The 23,199-nt window shown below is 37.4% G+C and overlaps 1 protein-coding gene across 1 annotated transcript; it reads left to right on the top strand.

Moving 5' to 3' along the window:
- Positions 1-10,747: 10,747 nt before the first annotated feature.
- Positions 10,748-13,684, top strand: LOC115989845 (putative disease resistance protein At1g50180). Its single transcript, XM_031113724.1, has 4 exons — positions 10,748-11,606; positions 11,693-12,325; positions 12,420-12,918; positions 13,027-13,684. The coding sequence occupies exons 1-4, from the start codon at positions 10,748-10,750 to the stop codon at positions 13,682-13,684; spliced, it is 2,649 nt and encodes an 882-aa protein (XP_030969584.1).
- Positions 13,685-23,199: the final 9,515 nt, after the last annotated feature.

Consider the following 23,199-nt stretch of genomic DNA (forward strand, 5'->3'; position numbering starts at 1 on the left):
GGGGGAGAGATATTCCATAGGAGAGATGCATATACCAAGGGGGAGAAGAAATTGTGTTAACTAGAAAACCTTGTTCTGTTTGTTTTCTTGTTGGATTTATGGTGCTTTGTGTTATGCTTTGGTGTTCTCATTGCATCATGTTTGTGCTTTGGACATGCATATATCCCTATGTTATTATGCTTCATTGAATGCATGTTCAGATGATCATTTCCTTTGCTATGTGATCATTGTAGTCATTTTTATACTTGTTATATTATACTTGTCATTTATTACTTGCTTTACCTTGAGGGTCTAATGTGTTTTGTGCAAGTGTTTCAGGGTACAAGTATATATATGTTCCAAGTGCATCACAGCTTCTCATCACTTTGAAGGGGAGAAATTTTAAGCACTTTTAGTTTATATTGTTTAAGTTTTTATTCAATATAATGTGTTTGTACCCATGTGCTTTTGTAAGCTTTTAGGGTTTATGTCCTTTGCATAGTTTGTAGGCTTTATGGTTTGTACCTTGCTTAGTGCAGCCTTTATGCTATGTTGAATTCAGTACTTTAATCTAAATGGTATGCATTTTGGTTTATGTACTGTCACTCTTGTGCCCTTGTAGGATTGTTCCTAGATGCATTTGCCTTGTGTGATATGCATTGGTTGAGTGTTGAGCATACAAGTGTCTTGCCTTGTGCATGTCAACTTGTATGTCCTTGTGTTCATTCCAAGTGTGAATGAGCACTGTGATCACTACATTGTGGTGTTCACTTGGTTGATCAAGCCATGGTTTGTTTCATAACTCCATCTTTGCTTGATCACATATTGCTTGTTTCATATGCATTTTATAATTTTCTGCTTACAATGATCATGGTGTATTGTTGTGTTTCAGGAGTATTATGTTCATATGATTCAAGTGCTTCACAGCTTCTAGAGTTAGGTGTGAGTGAGTTTTGTTCAACTGTTCCCAACTCACATGTTAAGTCTAGAGTCTGTTTTAGGGTTTTGTCACGGAATAGCCAAAGGGGGAGATTGTAAGGTTGAATTTATTCAACCATCTAATTGGCTTTATTCCGTGCCAAATTTGCTTGTAATTCAGCATTTAGTAACCCTGTATTTAGGTGGGTTTGATGTAAGGGTAGTGAGTGAGATAGAGTGAAGTTTGCTCAAGAGTGTGCAAGAAAACAGAGTCTCGCGGCTGGGTCTCGCGGGTGACTCGCGGCTTCAAGCCGCCAGAAGCAACCTCACGTGCCAAGCATGCTGGAAGATGAACAGTCTGCTAGCTGGAGCACTACAGGACAAAACAGGACAACTGGCCATACGGTTATCTCGCGACTGGATCTCACGACTTAGTCAAGCCGCGAGGTCAAGCCGCGAGCCACCCCTGTTTTGTAGAATTCTGACGTTTCACATTCCTCTCCACTCCAGTATAAATACCCCTATTATCCACGATTGAAAGAGAGCTTCCAGAGAGAATTTTGAGAGAGAAACCCTAAAGAAAAACCAGATTGTTTCACCCACAATCTCTACCTTAGAATCTCTTCAAATTCCTCAACTCTCTTCCTCTCCATTGTCAAATCCTTGAGAGGCATTATACCAAACCTGGTTCTCACCATCATCATCACTGTGAGACAGTTGTTTGGATTTCTGGGAAGCAGTTAGGAAGGAGCCAATCTTCATTGGTTGATGCTACGGTTTAGTAGCGGAATCCGGGAAGCTAGAAAAGAAAAAGGTTCGGCGCAACCTCGTTGGAGCAAGAAGCTTGGAGGGCTTAGGTGCACTGGGTAGATTAGGTTTGGAGGGTCTATTGCTGTCCTTGTATCCCAACTATATTTTCTAGTGGATTGATTACCGCTTGGAGGGCGGCGGAGAGGTTTTTCGCCGAGGGCTTCGGTTTCCTCTTCGATAACACATCGTGTGTTGTCCTTGTGTTTGCATCTCTCTTCCCTTTATCTTTGCCTTTTATTTTCTGCTGTGAATGTGATTTATAATTGGCTTAGATTGATTTCCAATTCTGTTTATAGCTTATGTTCATTTTCCGCACACTTGTTGTTTGTCATAAAGCTTGAATTGGTTATTTTGTGTTTGGGGGTCTAAACGTTCAAGGGTGTTTTTACACATATTTGAACTTTCAACCCGCGAGTGAGTCGCGAGCTGAGCCGCGACAATCTCTGAGTAACCCTCGCGACTAGACCTCCCACTCGCGAACAAGTCGCCAAAAATGACCCGCGAAGATGCGACTGAGGCACGCGACTTGACATAACCGCGACTGAGCCGCCAAAACAGGGCAAAACTGGATTTTTGAAATTTTCAGATTTTTCAAACAAAATACTTTCCAAAAATACTTAAAACACTCAAAAATCTTTTTGTGCTTGATTTAACAAAGATTGAGCATGTGAAAACACATTTCATCAAGTACAATCACACAAATGAATATGGCATTTATAGAACATAAACTTGTGTGTTGTGTGTGGATATCATCAATGAGATAGTCCTTAGTCTAATGTGAAGCTTCAATGATTAATTCAATCAAGACATACACAATTAGCACTAGATCATGTGACCCATCTCAATTATAGAAATATGTATATATGACCTCCCACAAAACTTGATAACATAACTTGGAGCTTTACATTTGACTCCACTTTTAGTCATAACATTTGATCTTTTTGATCTTTTGAAGCAATCACCTCTCATTGTGAGAGTGATATTTGACATTTCACTTTAATGAACAAGCCTTTGGCGTTTTGAATAAACATTTTCTTTAATATAAAGTCGCTTACCCTTTTTCCTAGTCGAATACTAGAATGTGCGACAGGCTTTTGCAGCTCAATATCTCTTTTCATTTGGAGATTTACATTTGGTGAGCTCTTTTTAGAAAAAACAAAAATAAAGAGTGGGAAGATATATAGACACAAGTCTATGCATGTCTCAAGATCAACATAACCATTCACTAATCATTCATGACAAGTTCGAAGATCTATTTACAACAATCACAACGATTTCAAGATTTCTCCCACATAGATATGAGTGCATGAAAACAAGCAATGCTCGAAAATGCACAAAGCCATTAGCACAAAGGTACAAGGCAAAACAAGTTTTGAGACAAAAACTCAGCAATGTCAATCAAGCTTTTTGATTTTCTAATTTTTTTTTATGTGATTTTTGGATTTTTGACCAAAAAAAAAGAAAAAAAAAAGAAGAAAATGATTGACCAAACAAAGAAGAACCAACAGAATTCACAAATGGACAAACAAACAATAAACATGTTGCACAAAGAGCTAACAAAGAAGTGTGTGCCCCAACACAAACAAATTTATCATATTATAAATATGTGAAGCACACAACACACAAGAGAGTCAAGGAATTGTACCAACACCAATGGTCTTACGGAGTGATTTAAACCGTGGACCATCGAGAGGCTTGGTGAAGATGTCCGCCTTTTGATTGTCGGTGTGTATGAACTCAAGACACACAACTCTTTCCTCTACCAAATCCCGAATGAAATGGTAACGTATCTCTGTGTTTAGATTTTGAATGCTGGACAGGATTCTTGGAAAGATTGATGGCACTGGTGTTGTCACAGAAGACACACATCGTTTCTTGAGGAATTCCATAGTCATGAAGTAATTTCTTCATCCAAAGAAGCTGAGTGCAGCAATTTCCAACAGCGATGTATTCTACTTCTGCAGTAAATAGAGACACTGAATTCTGCTTCTTGCTCATCCACGAGACAAGATTGTTACCAAGATAGAAACAGCCGCCTGAAGTGCTTTTCCGATCGTCTACACTGCCAGCCCAGTCAGCATCTGACTACCCAGCAAGACAAGCATTTGAGTCTTTTGAATACCACAGACCATAGTTTGCAGTACCATTCACATATCGAATGATTCGCTTAGCAGCAGTCAGATGAGATTCCTTCGGATTAGCTTGGTACCTGGCACAAACGCCCACACTAAAAGCAATGTCCGGTCTACTGGCTGTAAGGTAGAGCAAACTCCCTATGATGCTCCTATACAATGTAGGACTTACTTCGACTCCAGATGAATCAACATTCGGTTTAGTGGATGAGTTCATGGGAGTGGAGGCATGTTTTTTGGAGTCTAGTCCAAACTTCTTGACAATGTTTCTGGCATACTTCTCTTGAGATACAAATATGCCCTCCTTTTGTTGTTTGACTTGAAGATCCAAGAAAAATGTGAGTTCTCCCACCATACTCATCTCAAACTCTCTCTTCATCTCCTCAGAAAATTCAGTAGCACAATCTTCGATGGTTGCCCCAAACACTGTATCATCAACATAGACTTGTGCCACAAGGAGATAATCTTCATCATTTTTGACAAACAGAGTTCGATCGGCATACCCTCTCTTGAAACCTCTATCTAGAAGATAATGTGTAAGACGATCGTACTAGGCTCTAGGCGCTTGTTTTAAGTCATAAAGGGCTTTCTTCAATCTTAATACATGATCTGGAAAATGAGGATCCTCAAATCCTTTTGGTTGCTCAATAAATACTTCTTCATTTAGATATCCATTTAGAAATGCACACTTTACATCCATTTAATAAAGTTTGAAATTTAAAATGCACGCAATGGACATAAGGACTCGAATGGATTCGAGTCTTGCCATCGGAGCAAAAGATTCATCAAAATCCACTCCTTCTACTTGAGTGTATCCTTGAGCTACTAACCGAGATTTGTTTCGAATTATCTCTCCATCTTCATCAGTTTTGTTTTTAAAAATCCATTTTGTGCCTATAACATGAACGTTCTCAGGCCGTGGAACAAGTTCCCACACATCATTCTTCACAAACTGATTCAGCTCTTCATGCATTGACTCAACCCAATTCTCATCTTGAAGAGCCTCTTCAACCCTTTTTGGTTCAAACTGTGCAAGATAGCAGTGATATGTTACATGATTAGCTAGCAGAATGTTTCCTTTCCTGAGGCGAAGACCTTCATCAAGAGATCCTATGATGTTACTTTCCGGATGATTTTTGATAACTCTTGAAGATGGCCTTTTTGAAGTGGAAACTTCATCACTACGAGAGATAGGAGGATGAACTTCCGGAGGAGTAAGAGGGCTTGATGTTCTAGACATCGATCTCGTTTCCATTCTTGGGTTGATGGGAGTCGATTCTACTTCTGGTATAGGTTCTTCACCTTCTATATCCAAAGCTTCTACCTCAACATCGGGCTCTTTGGTGCTCGGCCCTTTTACATCATCAATCATTTCCACCTTAGATAAAGCATCATCAATCTTGACATTTATGGACTCCATCACAGTCTTTGTTCTCTTGTTAAACACTCTATACGCTCGACTTGTAGTAGAGTAGCCAAGAAAAATACCCTCATCACTTCTCGCATCAAATTTCCCAAGATTCTCTCGATCATTTAGGATGTAGCATTTACTTCCAAACACTCGGAAATACTTCACTTTTGGCTTCTTCCCATTTCATATCTCATAGGCAGTCTTCTTTGTACCAACTCGAAAGAAAATCCTATTGCCAATGTGACACGAGGTGTTGACAGCTTCTCCCCAAAATTTTTGAGGTATTTGCTTGTTAAGCAACATGACTCTTGCCATCTCCTGAATCACACGATTTTTTCTCTCTACCACTCCATTTTGTTGTGGAGTTTTGGGAGCTGAAAATTCTCTTTTAATTCCATTCTTCTCACAGAAGGACTCGAATCTTGCATTCTCAAATTCCCTCCCATGATCACTTCTAACTTTGGCTATCGGAATCCCTTTTTCGTTTTGTAGTTTCTTGCACAGAATCTCCAACCTCTCACAAGCTTCTGATTTTTCTCTAAGGAATTCAACCCAAGTGTATCTTGAGTAGTCGTCCACAATAACCATAATGTATCTCTTCCCCCCTAGGCTTTCAGTTCTGGTAGGCCCCATTAGATCAACATGAAGTAACTCCAAGCACCGAGAGGTGGCTATCACATTCACCTTGTGATGACTTGCCTTAGTTTGCTTCCCCATTTGACACGCACCACAAACGGTCTTCTTCACTTTTCCAAACTTAGGAAGTCCCTCGACTGCTTCAAGTTTGGAAACTTTTGCTACTTGTTTGAAGTTGGCATGCCCAAATCTGTGATGCCACAACTCCAACATATCCACACGAGCACTTCTACACAATATGGGTGCCGTGGGAACTATTCCATAACAGTTATCTGTAGTCCGATTTCCTTCCAAAACCTGAATCCCCTCTTCATTGATGATCAAACATCCCTTCTTAGAGAATTGTACCAGGAAATCATCATCACAAATTTGAGTGATGCTCAGCAAATTCGCCTTCAGCCCTTTTATGTACAGCACATCTTTCAACAGCGGCAAACCAGGTATCTCAATGGTTCCTTTGCCTAGGACTTGAGCATGACTTCCATCACCAAAGGTCACATAGTCACCAACCTTTTCTTTGAGTGTCTTAAATAGTGACTTATCCCCTGTCATATGGCGAGAACACCCACTGTCAAGATACCACAAACACGCATTAAACACCTTCAATGAGGTATGCACAAATAGGTTCACATGTGACAGACATTCTTGACCTTCAAACACAAACTCATCATCAGTTTTCATGCTTCTTTCAGATTGATTTTTCATTTTCAGATTCTCAATCATCTCACACAACATTCTATTCTTTCTTTTATATTTCTTAATCAATGATTTAGACTCAGATATGCTACTGTGTAAGACATGATTCTGATTTTCAAGATATTCCAGCATGTGAACAAATACTCTAGCATGTTTCTTAGTTTTTAACAACTCTACAAGATCATCAGTAAGACACCTTTCAGACATATGCATAGAGTTATTTTCACAAACACTTAAGCTACAATTCAGCATGGTATATTCCAAAACAATCAACCACAACACAGGGGTCTAGGATCACACTTAGGTAATAAAACCACAACAAGTGTACCCGCTCTAATACCAATTGAAAGTTCAAAAACGTGTAAAAACACCCTTGAACGTTTAAACCCCCAAATTACAACTTAACCAATTTAAGTAATATGTCAAACAACTAGTGTGCGAAAACTTAACATATGCTATAATATGAAATTGGTTAAAATCTATCTAAGCCAACACAAAATAAAATCCACAGCAGATAGTATAAAGGCAAAGATAGAGAGGAAGGAAGATGCAAACACAAAGACAACACACAATGTGTTATCGAAGAGGAAACCGAAGCCCTCGGCGTAAAACCTCTCCGCCGCCCTCCAAGCGGTAAACAATCCACTAGAAAATACAGTTGGGATACATGGACAGCAATAGACCCTCCAAGCCTAATCTACCCAGTGCACCTAAGCCCTCCAAGCTTCTTGCTCCAACGAGGTTGCGCCGAACCTTTTTCTTTTCTAGCTTCCCGGATTCCGCTACTAGACCGTAGCATCAACCAATGAAGATTGGTTCCTTCCTAACTGCTTCCCAGAAATCCAAATAGTTGTCTCACAATGATGATGATGATGAGAACCAGGTTTGGTATAATGCCTCTCAAGGATTTGACAATGGAGAGGAAGAGAGTTGAGGAAGAGAGTTGAGGAATTTGTAGAGACTCTAAGGTATAGATTGTGGGCGAAACAATCTTGTTTTTCTTTAGGGTTTCTCTCTCAAAATTCTCTCTGGAAGCTCTCTTTCAATCGTGGGTAAAAGGGGTATTTATACTGGAGTGGGAGAGGAATGTGAAACGTCAGGTTTTACAAAACAGGGGTCGCTCGCGGCTTGACCTCGTGACTTGACTAAGTCGCAAGATCCAGTCGCGAGTTAACCGTATGGCCAGTTGTCCTGTTTTGTCCTGTAGTGCTCCAGCTTGCATGACTGTTCACCTTCTAGCATGCTTGGCACGTGTGCTGCGTCTGGCGGCTTGTAGCCGCGAGTCACCCGCGAGTCCCAGCCGCGAGTCTCTGTTTTCTTGCACACTCTTGAGCAATCTTCACTTTATTTCACTCACTACCCTTACATCAAACCCACCTAAATACAGGGTTATTAAATGCTGAATTACAAGCAAATTTGGTACGGAATAAAGCCAATTAGATGGTTGAATAAATTCAACCTTACATATATATATATATATATTTATATCTATATATATCCATACCTACATAATCTTAGAGGGTCAATTGCTTATTTTCATACTTTTAAGGGATATCGCAATTTATAGTTTAGGGTAAATACTTATAGTGCATCCAAATTAATAATGACTTAAAAATGTGACAAAAAAAAAATATATAAATTGGCCCCAAGGTGTTGTTCTAGCCACTTAACAGCAACCTCCAGATGGATGCTGCTGGAAGGATATGTAACATTAACCAATTTTTGGGGTCAAAGGATAAAATTAAAACGTCAATAACTAAATAAACAAATGTCACAATCTTGGAGGGACTAATTTATTGTAAATAGTCTATAGCCTTTGGTTGGAAAAGTAAGAACCTATCATGGTCAGGAAGAGCCACCCTTATCAAGTCAGTTGCTCAGACCATTCCAGCCTATCATATGTCAACCATCCAATTCCCAAAAGCTCTTTGTGAGCAATTGGATGGGGTGATAAGACGGTTCTGGTGGAACCCAAAATCAAGAGAGGGACAATATTTGACCCCAATGGCATGGTCATCCTTATGTTGGCCTCAGAAGGAAGGTGGTTTGGGCTTTAGGAAGGCATGGGATTTCAACCAAGCCCTTCTCTCCAAATTGGCTTGGTGGACACTGTCGGAAAAAAAAATGTCTTTGTGTTACGATATTAAGAGCAAAGTATAAGGTTCGATCCAACTGGTTGAACCATCAAACTGCGGGTAGCTCATCTCCCACTTGGAGAAGCATTGAAGGTACAAAACATCTTATAGCTCAAAGTGCTTGCTTTCAAGTTGGCAGTGGGAAATCTATTAGAACTTGGTTGGATCCGTGGATTCCTGATTTACCTTCTTTCATCCCTCGTCCAAAGGAAGGCTCTAATCCAGACATTTCACTGATTGTATCTCAACTCATTAATCCAAGTCTTAAAGGGTGGGACTATCATAAGCTCAAAAACTTATTTGATGAACAAACTATCAAAGCTATTCAGAGAATTCCTATTTCCTTCCACCCACAAGCTGACAAGTGGATATGGACTGCCACTTCTAATGGGCAAATATCAGTGAAATCAGCTTATTGGCTTGGCCGGAGAGAGAACCCGCCTACTAGTCAAGATGTGTCAAGGGGAGAAATTTGGAAAACCAAGATTCATGAGAGACTAAAAATGCATTTATGGGGGATTGTAGCAAATTGTCTCCCTACTAAATCCTTGTTGGCTAAATATATTAATATTGGAGGTACGACCTGCTCATTATGTGGCATGGAAGATGAGACTTGTCTCCATCTATTTGTTATGTGCCCATTGACTAAAGCTATTTGGTTTAACAGCCATTGGGGGTTCAAGTTTGATGGTTTGGGTCTTTCTTCCTCCTCCCAATTCATTCAAACCTTAATATCTCCTCCAAATGCAGTTGGGTTGAATTCATCTATTAAGGCAGAGTTTTTACTACACGGTGCAGTGATATGTGATGTGGTATGGAAGTTAAGAAACCAAGTTCAATTTGAGGAAATTTCTCCTAATTTGGATGGGATGTTGTTAAAGACATCTAGATCTATTGCTGGGTTCAAGAAGGTTCTTGAGTCCCCGTTGGGGTCTTCAAGCAATAGGATCCAATCAGCTTGGTCTAAACCAGATAGGGACAGTATTAAGGTCAATGTTGATGCTGCCTGCAACATTGAAAGTTCATCCATTACAGCTATAGCTAGAGATTGGAGAGGGGAGGTGGTGTTTGATTGCTCTAAAAGAGTAAACACCACACTCCCTCTCCAAGCAGAGGCGGAAGCTATAACCTGGGCTCTCAACTTGGCAGCAAACTTGGATGCCGACTCCATTTCCATTGAGAGTGACTCGAAGACCTGCATTGATGCGCTGAGGTGTCCTAACCAAGAAGCTCCTTGGAGAATAAAAACCAGCTGCACTGATGTTTTAGCTTTAAAATTGAATTTCTCTAATTGTAGTTTCAGTTGGGTAGCTAGAGAAGCAAATGTTGCTGCTCATGTATTAGCCAAGTGGCCTTTGTCAAACAACTACTTTGGCTCTTTTGATGTGGGGTTGGGGCCTCCTTGCTTTGTTTCTGTTATTAAAGCTGAGGCTCTTTCCTTGGCTGTGTAGTTTTTGTTGTTGGTTTAATAAATATGTTGGTTCATCAAAAAAAAAAAAAAATTATTTATTTATTTGCTCATTGGCTAGAAATAGAGCTCTAGCAAAATTATTATCTTAATCGTAGGCATGCATTGACCAACTTGGAGGAGTTCCACTATCTACCCTCCAATATTCTGCTGAAAATTTCTCTGCAACTCTCTACTCTCAACTAATTTTTTCTGCTAAAAGTTTCAGTCCACCACCAAAAGATTTATCAAAAGCATGTCCGCTTCTTGCAGGAACCCTGTTCTTTCAGATTCAGATAGTCATTTTTCAGCCACAATGCAACATGCAATTACAGATTTCTTACCTTGAAGAAAAGCTGTTTTGCATATCAAGAGGAAGAAAGTAATCATGGACTTCTTCCTTGGTTTTAAAATTCTCTATCAGGTCTTGCGGTTCCAGATTTCTCTTATTTTTCCTAATCTCTATCGTGCCTTTTGGATTCTACTTTCGTTTGTCATTGATGTCCTTTATTGTTCCATTTGTCATCTGTATGGGCGCATCATTTACCTTCTCCATGATTTCTTTTGTTCCCTTAAGTCATTTATGACTACTTGCTATTGTGGCCTAATCATCCTTGCCATTGTTTGCATTGTGGCCCTTTTCTTGAATTACACAATACTTCCCATGTTGGACAATGAATTCAAGTGGATTAGAAGAGAATCAAGATTATTGAAAGCTTTTGTAAAAGATGTAGTACAACTTCTGCATTTAGAGGTTCAGATTGACAGCGAACGGAGAACAGATTATGCAAATAGATTGCCTCCAGATGTCTATTCTTGGATACAAAACTTGATGCTCCGGAAGGACATTCAGTGGATCAATGCTGGCTTTTCTGGCCTTTACCAAGGAAAGGAGACATACGGTTTCAAATTTATCAGAAGACGACAGCAGAGTCTCCAATCTCAGAATAACCCTGTCCCCATAGATGACACGATATCTGCTGTAAACAAGATCCAACGTCATCTCAATCAGGAACAAGATATACTTATAGACGTATATCTTGAAGTCAAGGCATTATTGAACCAGTTGAAGGACTTATGTAAACTTTTTGAAGATCCAAAAGCAACTGAAGGTGTAAATTATTCAAGAATGGCTTGCTTGGAAAAAATGAGATGCATCTCTCTTGATGCAGAGGATTCCATAACTATATATATAAATTCAGCCAAAGGCAGGGAGAATCATCTAGACAACACAGGACATGGGTCAAAGCTCTGCATGGAAATCAAGCGAATCAAACATACTATCAATCTTCTGAATGGAAGTACCAAGGTATACCACATTGAACTAAGACAAAAGTCTAGATCAAGCATCGGCTTTGAAGAAGACACACATGAATCAGTCTCACGACTAACCAACAATGAGGACATCTCTGTTGATTCCATTGTAGGGATGCAGGGCATAGGTAAGACAACTCTCCAAAAATTGTGTATAACCATAAAGCCATTGTCAATCATTTCCCTTTCCGTGCTTGGGTATCGGTACCTCAAGAGTCCAATGATGTCAACACACTTCTAGAAGATGTGGGAATCCAGGTCCTAAAGATTAGTGAATTACAGGAGGAACCAGATGGAAAGGATTTCTGGATCAACAAAATGAACAAGTTCTTGAAGGAAAGAAAGTTCCTTCTTGTTCTGGACATCTTGACAAAGGAAGCCTGGGATACTCTAAAAGAAGCATTCCCGAAAACCACAAATGGAAGTAAAATTTTGCTGACCGCACACAGCAGGACTGTAGCTTCACATGCTAATCAAGATAACACACCCTACCAACTTCGACTTCGAACCAAAGAAGAGAGCTGGCGGTTGTTTATCCAGAGGGCACAGGTTCCACCTGATAATCTGTCACCGTCACACACAGAAGCACTAAAGGAAGTAGTGGAAAGATGTGGGGGCTTACCCCAAGCCATTGAATATCTTGTGGATAAATTTTCAGGAAAAGATGTGACTGCTCTGGATTTGAGAAGGGTGCCTATCAATGATCATTTCCAAAACGGATGGTCCAAAACCTTGGAGAATGAAGATTTGAGTGAAGATTTGAAGAAATGTTTTTCTTACTTCAGACTCTTTCCTTGCAACTTTGAAATTCCTACAAGGAGACTAATTGCTTTGTGGTTGCATAAGGGTTGGTGAAACAAAGTGATGTTGAGAAAGAAACTCTAGAATATGTTGCAGAGAAGTATTTATCTGAATTGATTGGCCTGAACATGATTCAATAGTACAAAAAAAGATTAATGGGAAAGTAAAGACATGTCGCTTGCCAAATGCTTTGCTAGAGCTCTGCCTGTCCAAATGTTTGAGTTCAGATCGGCAACTTGCTGATCATTTTAACAAAAATGACGCCAGTTTTGCTCATATTCATGGTAACAACACAACATCGGCTGATCTGCAAGGTTATAAAAGGCATGTTTCCTTCCTGTCCTTTGACACACGGGAGGGAACTAAGCCTGGAGAAGACATCGAGAACTTCCTTCGCAAGGCCATTTCAAGTGGATGCTTCAAAGTTTTAAAGGTTCTTGATCTTGAACGTGTATTCAGACCGCAACTACCCAATGCCATAGGAAACTTGATTGAACTGAAGTATCTTGGCTTAAGGTGGACTTACCTCGAGATGATCCCATCATCCATAGGTAACTTGCGGAAGCTTCAAACTCTAGATGTGAAGGATACTTATCTCCACACTCTCCCTTCTTCAATATGGAAACTGAAAGAACTTCGGCACCTATATTTGAACCAGATTTATTGAAGTAAATTCGCGCATCAACCGAGTTCCAATTCCTTGAAGAACTTGCAAACATTATGGGGTGTTTTCGTGGGTGAGGACAGTCATCTGAAGGATGGGCTGGAGAAGTGGACAAACCTTCGGAAATTGGGACTGGCACTTCAATTACCATCACAACAGCAAAGGGCATTGGCAAAGTGTGTAGTGAAACTGAACAACCTTGAATGTTTGAGTTTGAGATCTATTGATGAAATGAGCAAACCTCAGGTTCTATACTTGGAGTCTTTGTCAGGTATGGAAAATCTCACCAGCCTCTATCTATTTGGAAAGCTAGAGATTCCATCCATCATATCTGAGTTTCCACAAAGTCTCTCAGACCTTACCTTGTCTGCCTCTGGGCTTAAGAATGACCCGATGCCAGCTTTAGATAAACTCCCCAATCTCAAATCACTCTGTTTCTACTCTGGTTCTTATGAAAGAAGAGAGATGGTCTGCTCCCGAGGGAGATTTACCAAGCTTCTAGTTCTGAAACTTTGGAAACTAGAGATGATAGAAGAGCTGCAGGTGGAGGAAGGAGCAATGCAAAATTTGAGGGAGTTGGATATCAGGTCTTGCAAGGAGTTGAAGTTTCCCACTGGGTTAAAGCACCTAAAGAATTTACGTGAATTGAATTCATGGGGTATGCCCGAGGAATTCACAACAAGAATCGAGGAAATAAGGGGCAAATTTGGGATGTCATTGCCCATTTCCTACCATTACTGAAAAGAAATTGACTACAAGCTAGAAAGACTCCAGCTTTAATGCATGTTAGGTATGTCATTCTTTCCCTTTGGTTTGCATTTGATTTAATTTCCTTCGAAAATATTGTAAGCTTAACGCAAGGACTTGTAGCAGACGATTGCTTCCTTATATTATTCTCCTGGTCCCTGAGAATTGATGTGGTGTTGAACGAAAACCAGAGAATTGTTTCCTGGAAGACATGGAAATTTACTATGGGTCATGGTGAGGTACTTCTATTTGTTCAAGTTTAATTATTTGAGGTTCGGCTTCTTTAAGTGTTTCATAAGTTATAAACAATATTTTTACTGTGCAGAAAACTTTAATAGAATGGTAGGCATTGTTAGTACGAAGTGGTTGGTTGTGAGATGGGTGTCATGGGATATGGTTTGGTTTTAGTTTGTGAGTGTGATATGCGATCGTGTTTATGAGTTTGGTTTGTGAAGGACTGTGAGTTGTGTTTGTAGTTCATTCAAATCGTTTAAATTTTATTATCTTGTGTGACTTGTTTTACCTTATTGTCTGTGTGAAATTGCGAATGTGCTTCCATTACTTCCAAATTCCAATGTATTCGTATCAGTCTACCGAAGCTTCTGCACTTATGTTTGGAAATGAGATGAGATGGTATAGTGGGGAAGAAGAGGAGGGGAGAATTGTTATCCCTTTACCAGTTAACTTTGTTTGCATGTTTTAAAATTTACCAACAACAAAAGATAATAGATACCTCTCCCATTTCTTTTCTTGAAACCTGGGCTGACATTCTTTCTTTACATCTAAATTTTTGTTTTCAACTACCTTAACCTTTTGGGAAGCTAAACAGACTGCTTTTACTAATTACTACAACATTTTTTTTTAAGTTTTAATTAGCTTAACTAATGAAGTCACTTCTTGTCAAATAAGATAACTGGATTTGAATCCCACCTATACTAATATAAAACTCATTGGTGCCGTAGCTTAACTGTAGAGAGCAATAATTATGGAATAAAGGCCATATATTAAAATCATATTGTATCTCTCCTAAAATATACATTTCCAGCAGAGAAATGATGCACCATATTAAGGTTTTGTTTTTTTGGTAAGTTGCTCTCACACCCAGTCATTCTTCACCACATGAACAGTTGACTGTAGGTAATTGCTACCATATTGCTGTACAAGCGTTTTGAATGTCCAAGAACTCATTTGAGAAGCTGTAATAGCACAGATACGAAAACAAATGCTAACAGTAACAGAGTGCATTTACTAATTACTGTAACATTTCCAAGAAAAACATGATGCAGAATATTAAATTTTACCCAACTACAAAGAAAAGAACAAAACATTTTCATCGAAATAAATTACTACTCTAGTGAATCACTCAACTATTTACTCTATAATTTTCTCGAAAAAAAAAAAAAAAAAACTATTTATATGTTTCTAGATAATTATTATGAGCATATTAAAAATAATGTATATTAAAAAAAATTAAAAAAAAGCTATATCTTTTGTCAGAGTGTTGAGTAAGTTCAGGGAATATAATGCAATTACCAAAATTGCCCACGCCGCTGCCCCAAATTCACGTACACGTGGCCACACCGAATCTTCAAGGCCCAATCCATTAACAAATCCTCAAAGTCAAATCCATTGTAATTTTAGATGCAATTGAAGACTTGATGGAACACATGCTTTGGTAACCGAAGATTCGAAGAGTATGGTGTCGCGAGTTGCGAGCTTTTTGTTTGGTTGCTGTTGCTATGCAATAATACAAGAGTGTGAGAGAAGCGGGTGAAAGAGATCGATTTTAAATGGACAAGGCATATTTGTAATTTCAAGAAAAAGTTGAGGATGATAAATGAATACAAACACACACATATATAAACATGCACAAGAGTATATCAGCCACTGTTTATGGAAAATTATATAAAAAGACTGATAGTTTTTACCATATTTCTATTAGATTATAAATTTATTTTTTCTATTAAAGTGTAAAACTTATAAAACCATTTGATTTTGGAACTTCTATTTATCTCAATTATTCATATTTGTTATTTCAAGTAGTAAATAGGGGAGAAAAAAAAGGAGAAATCATCAATAAATCTTGTGTTTCATCTACACAGTTGGAGGAATAGCAAAATCCCGTTTGTAAATGGGTATCAACCCGACCTAATTAAATCGAGCCAACGACTAGGGATAGGTGGGGTTTAAAGGTTGAGAACTGAGTTGGAGTCAAATCTGAAACAACTGGGCCAATACCATCTTGTAACTATCGTACTCTTGGTGCATAAATCAATTTGATAGCCATTAAAAATAATAGACAAATAGTAAAAGCTTCACCTAGAATGATAAGCTGTAAATGAATCTTATACCCTAAAAAGTTGAAGTTTATTAAAGTGAAATGCAAAATTTTATCCAAAGTATCATGTTTTTCACTTTTTCTCTACTCTATTATTGTTTGCAATAATAAAGATTGATGAAGGCTTTAAATTGAATAGGTTTCAAAAGTTTATAAATTTAATTGATAAAACTAAAAACTTGTAACGAATAAATTGTTGGTCTTTTCATGTAATTTCCTCCTTTAATACAAAACTACCTTGGTAAAATATGCTCAAATGGGAGTGCTCTTTGTATCAATATCAAGCACTAACATACTAACATAGGAAAACGGAATAAATATAGAATAGAGAAAGAATAAATAATTTGTTGAAGAAAGTAATTTTTTTAAAAAAAAGAAAAAAGGCTAGTGGTTCATTGAGAGGCCTTTTGAGAATATAGTATTAAGGAATGAGTTTTAATTATTCAACTGCTAAAATCTCTTTGCATCTCAAAAAATAATTAGGATTTTTTTTTTTTTTTTTTTTTTGAGAAGCAATATAATTTGGATTAAATCTCAACTATACTAAAAATAAATTTATTGGTATCTTAAATAATGATAAAGAGGGCCACCATTACGAAGGAATTCAAAGTCTCGAGAAACTGCAGAGCAAGAAATTCAAACCCAAGATCATGAAGAAGCTGGCAGAAGGCTCAAAGAAGTGTAACATCTATTTCCTTTTCATTTTCCATATGGTTGCTAATGCTAGTTTCAGTACAGTGATTCCCCTAACACACATTGATTTACAGACATTGCTTAACAATCACACATATTCACCATCCTCTAGTATGTATAATCTGTACGCCTCACTCACACACGCTCATCGCATACGCATCCACGGATACACCAAATTCATGCAGCGTCAGAAATATGTATATAAACACATTAGCTATTCTCACCAACACAGACACACAGTCACATAATTAATCTGATAATGTTACAACCACCACATATATAGGTCCACTTCTAAACATCTGAAATTACATATACTATAAACACAAACATACCCAGTGGCGAGATCGAAACCTTGAAGTTGCTCGACCATGATGTCTGGGACCCTGGGTCATGAAAAAAAGGTGAGATAGAGAGAAAATGGGGAAGAGCAAACGGGTGCAAGAGGCACCGCCAGTAATGGGCCTGGTTGCCGTTCTTCTTACAAAATTCAATCAGGTCACCTAAAAGCCCAATCCAAAAATCGAATCCAACTGACACATTAGCTTAAACATAGATACAATATTCGTATCCGCTGGTACAAAAATTCATTTCTATTTTATTATAAAAACTTACTTTTTTATTTTATTTTATTTGCTCAATTTTTAAAGAATTATACATCAAATTATTTATTTTACACTACATTTCAATAAAATATCAATTTTCTCTATTTACTTTTCTTTTTTTCACACACAACAACCACTCACTCTCTTCATTCATACTCATAATATGTAAAGATATAATAAAATATAAAATAAAATAGTGTAAATTTATTTGATATGGATAGTTCTTAGAAAATTTTACCTTATTTGATATGGATAGTTCTTAGACATATTTAGACAATTTTACCTTATTTGATATGGATAGTTCTTAGAAAAAAAAATGATATGATTACTCTAAAATGTGTAAATTTGACACAATTTTTTATTATACAAACTTTGATATGATTACTCTGAAATTGCCATCACATTCTTCAAAAATTACATCTCAACCCACTAATTTTTCCAAAATTATATTTTAATACTTAAGGTTTTCTAAAATTTCATTTTGACCTCAAAATTTACTTGAAATTTCATTTTGATCATAAGCTTTTCCAAAATTACATTTTAAATTCAAAAGCTTTCTAAAGCTACACTTTGACCTAGAAAACTAAACAATTGCTCCAAACATTTCAAAATTTTCACCTCAATTCTTAAACTACAAAAAATTTCACTTTTCCCCCTAAACTTTTAAGAATTGCACAAAAGTCCATAAGTTGATAGTTCATAGACATCACCATTTTCAAACCCAAATTTTACCAAATTATACTAAATATCCTTATGATCAATAAAATTGACAAGGATCAAGTTGATACTCCACAAGAATTTGACAATTGTATTTTTTTTTTAATGAGAAAAAATGCTTTGGGAAATAAAACCATGTTTATCCAAAAATATCATGTCGAATATTCAAGTTATTTTTTAAACAGAAAATCATATAAAAAAGAAGTTATTGCCAAAAGATAGACGTTGTACAATGCCTAATATCATGCATCTACATGTGTAACCGAACTTCGATCTGGATCTACATCTTTTGGCTTGATACATGATTTTAGAGCTTAGTTTAGCTTAGGAACGCTTAGGACATTTTTTAACCTAAATTGGAAGATAAAATCAATTAAAAATAAGTGACCAATTACATCTTAGAAATATAATGGTTGGTGAAAATTCTGTTAAATGAGCAAAAGATAAAAGACACACATTCAGACGCATCACCAAAATATCACACCTTGTCTCAAATCACCAAGACTCCATATTTGTGTTGGGCAGCTTATTGATATTTTTTTCGTAATTTCACTCGCTTTTATTTCTGATTTGAGCTAGCAAGTAGTCATTTTAAAGAAAATTTTATGATTTCAATGGGAATATTCAAGATTCAAATCTCCTCACCTTAATTATCAATGTATCCAATAATTAATAAATAAATAAATAATAATCAATGTATAAAAAAAAATGTAACAAAATTCTAGATTTAAACATACAAAATTAATGGATGGATCTAAATTTCAAATGAGACAAAATTTTAGGTTTATTCAAACAACATTTTTCCTAGGTCTATGCTTCGATTCTTATTGTTTCATTATTTAATCTTTTGTTTAACTTAATAATTAATTGTTACAATACTAGATAATTGAGTAGGTAATGACTTGACGTCAATTCAATCCTGACTCCCTGTAAACCTTCCCTAATCCAGGAGGCGTTATCTAGTCCATCTTTTACCTGTAACACAAGTGTGCCGTATAATAAAGAGATTATCTAGAGAGAGTTTAGGGATGTAAATCCCACTTGCGATACGACACCGGTTGCATGCAGTAAGTGCGTGCATTCAATAAAACCATCTCAATAATATGTGTATATATATATATATATATATATTGAAAGTTCAATTATGTGTATAAACACCCTTGAACGTTTAGACTCTCAATTTATAACTTAACCAATTCAAGCATTATGTCAAACAACTAGTGTGCGAAAAATGAACATAAGCTATAATACAGAATTGGAAAAACTATCTAAGTCAAATTAAAATCACAACCCACAGCAGATAATAAAAAGACAAAGATAAAAAGGAAGGAAGATGCAAACACAAAGACAACACGTGATGTGTTATCGAAGAGGAAACCGAAACCCTCGGCGTAAAACCTCTCCACCGCCCTCCAATCGGTAAACAATCTACTAGAAAATGTAGTTGGGATACATGGACAGCAATAGACCTTCCAAGCCTAATCTACCCAGTGCACCTAAGCCCTCCAAGCTTCTTGCTCCAACGAGGTTGCGCTGAACCTTTTTCTTTTCTAGCTTCCCAGATTCCATTACTAGACCGTAACATCAACAAATGTAGATTGGTTCATTCCTAACTGCTTCCCAGAACACCAAAAAGCCCTCTCATAGTGATGAATATGGTGAGAACAAGGTTTTGGTAAAATGCCTCTCAAGGATTTGACAATGGAGAGGAAGAGAGTTGAAGAATTTGAAGAGACTCTAATGTATAGGTTGTAGGTGAATCAATCTTATTTTTCTTTAGGGTTTCTCTCTCAAAATTCTCTCTGGAAGCTCTCTTTTATTTGTGGGTATAAGGGGTATTTATACTGGAGTGAGAGAGGAATGTGAAACGTCAGATTTTACAAAACAGGAGTGGCTCGCGGCTTGACCTCGCGACTTGACTGAGTCGCGAGATCTAATCGCGAGATAACCGTATGACCAGTTGTCCTGTAGTGCTCCAGCTAGCATGACTGTTCACCTTCTGGCACGCTTGGCACATGTGCTGCGTCTGGCGGCTTAAAGCCACGAGCCACCCGCGAGAACAAGCTGCAAGTCTCTATTTTCTCGCACACTCTTGAACAATCAACACTCTATCTCACTCACTACCCTTACAACAATCCCACCTAAATAGAGGGTTACTAATTGCTAAAATATAAGCAAATTTGGTACGGAATAAAGCCAATAAAATGGTTGATTAAATTCAACCTTACACACACACACACACATATATATATTTATTTATTTATTTATATAGGTGGTTACCTGATGGTAGAAGTCGTCTCAAAGTAGTTTCGGTGATCTTACACTATAAAATTCGGGTTTAAGTGGACCAGGACAATGATACCTAGCTATATGAGCCATTTTTTTACCAAGCAAAAGAATATATATATATATATATATATATATATATTCTAATAGGCTGATTCATTTGTTAAAAAAAAAAAAAGGATCTTATGAGATGGTTTTATATATGAAACATTTCACACAATATATGTAGTTCTTCGTGAGCGATTCTTAATATATTATGAGAGAATAATCTCAAACAGTGGTCTCATGAAATATCATCTTATTGGAAGAAACCAATATTATACAACTGGTGTATTAAATAATTCTAAAATCCACCCAATTTCTCTTTAATCATTAAAACACTAGCTCAACTAGATAGTGCACTAGGGTTATGTAAACTTGGACCATCTAACGATTTTAATGAAACAATTCAAATGATAGCGTCTTCTATCTTGATTTTATTATTATTTATTTATTTATTTTTTGTCTTGATTTTTTACGACAAATTATTTCGACAACTTTCATCCAGTCTTCAGTTACAAAATAATAAAAAAAATTTCTACGCTTCCATTAGTTGTCGGAGTAATCTGTGATTCAGCAAAAACAAAGGCATGGTTTTAAAAGAAACGTCAACTCTCCTAGACAGAGACTTCAAAGTCAATATAGTCTTTCCATAATCTGGCAAGTGGATGGCTGCTTGATAAAAATGACAGTTATATATTCTTTGTTCAAATGTGACAAAATTCTAGATTTAAACAAACATTTTTTCCAACTTCAGAAATTGTAGAGAGTTAATATTTATATTGTTTAATTATTTAGTCTTTTGTTTTACTTAATTAAATATTACTATATTTGCTTCTATATATTTCTAATTTATCCATATATAAATATTAAGACCGAAACTTTTGACTTTTTATTGATTATTTAAATTTTGACATCTAAACTTTGGAGACTTCAGAATTTTACATCTCAATAATTTTTTTTTTAATATATATATATTTTAATTAATTAAAGTTTGAGATTGAGTTCTTACTTTCTACCCGATTAACCCTTCTTCTAAATAAACCTCCTACCTTTCTCACTATTTGACAAACTATGGGAAGGGGCAACAATGAAGGAACGAGGTTTCTCAACGGCTGAATCCAAACAATGTAAACTGGGGTCGTTGAAGGCGAGAGTAGTAGTGGCATTAATTTTTTTTCCTCCTCACTATATTATGGTATAATTCCTCCAAGGTTCGTTCAGGTTCCGCAAGTGTTTCGTAAAAAGTTTCTCTCTGACAAGAAAAGTTTTGGAAACACCGAAACTTCTCTTTCACTGTAGAATTCGTTGTCCCTTCAAGTAAGGCTGTCGGTCCTTGGATAAACACTGTTTATCGTAGGGTTTAGTGGGGTTTTTTCTTTGGGGTTTGGGAAACACGTGTGTCTTCAACCAATTGAAGGGATAATGAAACACTGGAGTAACCTGTCCCTGAATGAAAGAGAGGATGGTACTCTTAACTTTTCTAGAGAAAGATCATCTGGAGAAACAATTCTGCCAGCTAAGTTTTTCACCAAGCGAGCACTAAGTACTGAAGCAGTCATCCGGACCTTTAACATATTATGGCACTCAAAAAATGGCTTTCAGGTTCGGATAGCAGGAAATCACATTCTCCCTTTCGCTTTTGATAATAAAGAAGAGGCAGAAAAAATACTCTCACTCCAACCATGGAGCTTTGATAAGCACCTTGTTGTACTATGCCGCTATGACAATGCTATCCCTATTAGCGAACTCAATTTCAATAGAGTCACAATGTGGGTCCAAGTACACGATCCCAGTACCCTTTTAAACAGGGGAGTTGCAAAGGATCTCTGTAATGCAGTAGGAGAAGTGTGTAAGGATGCAAAACTTTCTGAGATGCAGGGTGGTCACTACTTCGGAGTAAAAACCACCATGAATGTAACTATCCCTATGTGTCGTGGCTGGAAAATATCCCTGGAGAATGGTGAAATGGGTTGGGTAAGTTTCAAATATGAAAGACTTCCAATTATCTGTTATTGGTGTGACTGCCTTGACCACTGACAGGTGGATTGAAAGTAATGGTACCCTGAATCCTGAAGACCGAGAATATGGACCATGGATTAGAGCTTCCCCGTTCGTCATGCCTTGGAAAACTGTGATCAAAGTCCCAGGATACTATGAAGCTCTAAAAAAAGAGAAAGGCCTGAAAACAAAAAGCCATGAACAACCACGACTGCAAACCCAGCGGACTCATCTCTGGCGACTCAAAATCAGGGCACAAGGCAAACTGAACCCGTAGCCAGCATTAATAACGATACGTTACAGGGAGTTATTGCCACAAATGGTTTAGGAAAATCCTTTATTGATACGTTATTTGATATTGATCAGGAAATAATGAAGTTTGACAGCAACACATGCATTAATCAAGGAGTTAATGCCGTGGAGGCTAGGGCAACAGAATTTGACTCAAATTTGGACTCTTCAATACCGTTACCCACCACTCCTACACAACCCTTGAACTTAAGTGAACACGTGCAACACCACATCCCTCACCCAAACCCTATTCCAAACACGTGCATCCCTGATAACGCTCCAAGAACATGGAAAAGAATCCCACGAACTCCTCAAGACTTAGACTCTACACAGAAAAATACCCTTCCTCACAAATGCACCCTCACACTAGAAGAAGCCTTTGAACAACCAAACAAAAAAAGAGTCCTTTCCCATGAACCAGAACTTGAATTGGCAGTAGCTGTATCTCAACATCGCCATGAACAATGAGTCTACTTTGTTGGAATTGTCGTGGGCTTGGGAACCCACAGACGATTCAGGAGCTCGGTGACCTAGTCTGGGTA

This window comes from Quercus lobata, chromosome 5 (genome assembly GCF_001633185.2).
Source record: "Quercus lobata isolate SW786 chromosome 5, ValleyOak3.0 Primary Assembly, whole genome shotgun sequence".
Lineage (NCBI taxonomy): Eukaryota > Viridiplantae > Streptophyta > Magnoliopsida > Fagales > Fagaceae > Quercus > Quercus lobata.

Bases quoted from the DNA above. Each gene is read 5' to 3' on its own strand.
- LOC115989845 (XM_031113724.1), top strand. From the start codon at position 10,748: ATGACTACTTGCTATTGTGGCCTAATCATCCTTGCCATTGTTTGCATT. The intron at 11,607-11,692 runs GTAAGACAACTC...CGGTACCTCAAG, and splicing joins TGTAGGGATGCAGGGCATAG to AGTCCAATGATGTCAACACA. The intron at 12,919-13,026 runs GCACCTATATTT...GGGTGAGGACAG, and splicing joins TGGAAACTGAAAGAACTTCG to TCATCTGAAGGATGGGCTGG.